Here is a 2,727-nt window from a genome sequence, read left to right on the forward strand (position 1 = left end):
TAGCAGCCCCAGCATTCTGTTCGTCTATTGGCTGACTTTATCATGTGACCGTTTATGACATCATCAGTTTTCTTTCAAATTAGATGATTGGTGGTTACAGGATTATGGAACTGATTGGCTGTTTTCAAAACTGACCAATCACAGAGGAGTTCAGCTGCTGTCTGCGTGTATAAATAAGGGCACAGGGGGCGGGGTTTGTCACTTCTCCTGTTACCTGAGCTGCTGTTTGAGTGATACACGATGTCTGGAAGAGGCAAACAAGGCGGGAAAACTCGCGCTAAGGCCAAGACTCGCTCATCTCGGGCTGGGCTGCAGTTCCCAGTCGGCCGTGTGCACAGGCTGCTTCGGAAGGGAAATTATGCTCAGCGTGTGGGGGCCGGAGCCCCGGTCTATTTGGCCGCAGTGCTGGAGTATCTGACCGCTGAGATCCTGGAGTTGGCCGGTAATGCCGCCCGGGACAATAAGAAGTCCCGCATCATCCCCCGGCACCTGCAGCTCGCTGTGCGGAACGACGAGGAGCTGAACAGGCTGCTCGGAGGGGTCACCATCGCTCAGGGGGGTGTCCTGCCCAACATCCAGGCCGTGCTACTGCCCAAGAAAACCGAGAGCCACAAGCCGGCCAAGAGCAGCAAGTGAGCTTCACCCCCGAGACCAGGAGCAGAGATCCCCACATACCCAACACAAAGGCTCTTTTCAGAGCCACCCACAGCATCAAAAAAGCGTTATAGTATTTCACATTTCCTGCAGGACATGTTTTTATTATATTTCTATCTCCATTCTAAGTCACTTTCATTGTTTATGATAATAGTTCTCTTCATTTGTAAAGTAATGTATAATTAAGTCCATGTATGTGGAGGTGTCAGTTCTGTCATTAGAAACAGTACTGCGTTTGATACGACACTGCAGAAAGCAAATCAATATTTAATACCATAAAGGCACCTACTGTATATATAACTTGGGGTGAACTTTAATTACCGACATAATGATTTTAAGGAAAAAATCCCATAAAATTGATGAACTGATTAAAGTATGCATTTAGTTTGCTGGAACCATAACTATAAAGCTAAACAAAAAAAAACTGTTTCTAGTTCATCCCTAAATAAATTAAAACAAAGTAGTGCAGCATGGCTAATACACTATAAAGTAGTGTTTGTTTCTGTTTGTGATTATACAAAAGGCGCAACGTGTTGGTATTAGGAGTCTATTCTTGAAACAATTTACCACACGGTGGCGCTGTTGGATTAGAAATCGGTATCTTCATTACTTGCTTGTAAAGGCTAAAACCTGTTTTTATATCGGACACAAATTCGCAAGCCATGAAGGTTTATTATACTGAAAATGTATATAATGTATCATTAAAGACAAGTGAGTAACATTGATGCAAGAACAATTTAAAAAAATAATTTTATTCAACCAACGTTGTTTACAGATTGCCCTCGAACATGCAAAATCAAGTCATAATATAATTAATGTTGACATGTTAGAAAATAAAATAGCATAATGGTATAGAAAAATTCAATAACCAAAAGGCAGAACACATAATTACAGCATCTGGTCTTCGAAATAAACAGCACAAGTTTTTTGGAGGTACAATTTATCAAATTAATTCCTTTATGAGCAAGAACAATAATCAGAATTTTTTTTTGTACCACTAATATACTCTGTGCTATAAACTAAAAATTACAGAACCTGTCCCTTGTGTCATTTTTTTTTTCTTTTTTTTTTTTAAATCTGAGGAACAGCAATGTCATGTACGGTCCATCTGTGAGCATGTGGCCCATATACTCTCTGTCACGGACTGCACACAAGTGAGCATGTGATTTGCAACCAGGGTTAATACACACGGCTACTCTAGCCAACTCACCTTTCTCCTGCACAAGGTACTTTCAATATGTTTATATTAACCCATTACTCAATTGCAATCCCATCTATGTGCGTACATCACTGGATAATTTAGGCAAAATATGTAATTATTTACCAGAGTCTCAGGTCCCTGTTCATTATAGAAAAAAAAATTGTGCACTTAACACACAATCAGTTGTAGCTAAATGTGGCAGCAATGAAAATACTCTCTACAAAGCGTGCACCAGTTTATTCTGAGCCCCAACACATTACGTATTAAATGTTTTAATACCCCCGTCCATGGTCAGTCCGGAGTCCCAGGGCTCTGTTCCCTGTATGGGAGCTGGCGGCACTCACAAGCCAATCGGATCTGGACTCAATGACCGGTTGGGCAGCGTGCTGCCACATGCCGTCTAAGCTCTGATCTGACAGCAAGGTATTGCGGAACTGCTGACTGTGCTCTGGCTCATTGGCCCTAGTCATACTGGCAGGGATAGGGTTGTCAGTTTGGTCAGGTTACACCCAGCTTACTTTACTGGTCTCCTCCAGGACATCCAAGGGATGAACTCCAATGTCCGGGGAGTGATGGTTTCATTCTTGGGACCCTGAACAAACATAGTGTCAGAGGTGGCAAGGTCTCAAGTCTGACAGCAGGTCACAGCCACAATGGGAAATAAATTTGGCAAAGAGCCAAGGATAGCGTTGCACCACGAGCAGGAACAGATGAAGAGGGTGTGGTAAAAACATAGTTATTGGCAACCAGAGAAACACACTAACATGTTTCGCTCCCACAATAGGGCACACTCGACGGACACACTCTACCCCTATTAGTGGCACATAAAATTGCCCTAATCAGTTCCCAACAACATGTTGGTGTTATGGCCT

At 42.8% G+C, this 2,727-nt stretch overlaps 1 protein-coding gene across 1 annotated transcript; it reads left to right on the forward strand.

Annotated features, from left to right (window-relative positions):
- Positions 1–223: 223 nt before the first annotated feature.
- Positions 224–1,067, forward strand: LOC142475329 (histone H2A type 1-like). The gene has a single exon (XM_075581241.1). It carries the CDS (start codon positions 241–243, stop codon positions 634–636), a length of 396 nt encoding a protein of 131 aa, XP_075437356.1. The 5' UTR covers positions 224–240; the 3' UTR covers positions 637–1,067.
- Positions 1,068–2,727: the final 1,660 nt, after the last annotated feature.

The sequence above is a fragment of the Ascaphus truei genome, unplaced genomic scaffold (genome assembly GCF_040206685.1).
Source record: "Ascaphus truei isolate aAscTru1 unplaced genomic scaffold, aAscTru1.hap1 HAP1_SCAFFOLD_1163, whole genome shotgun sequence".
Taxonomy (NCBI): Eukaryota; Metazoa; Chordata; class Amphibia; order Anura; family Ascaphidae; genus Ascaphus; species Ascaphus truei.

Coding starts and splice junctions, on each gene's coding strand:
- LOC142475329 (XM_075581241.1), top strand. CDS start 241: ATGTCTGGAAGAGGCAAACAAGGCGGGAAAACTCGCGCTAAGGCCAAG.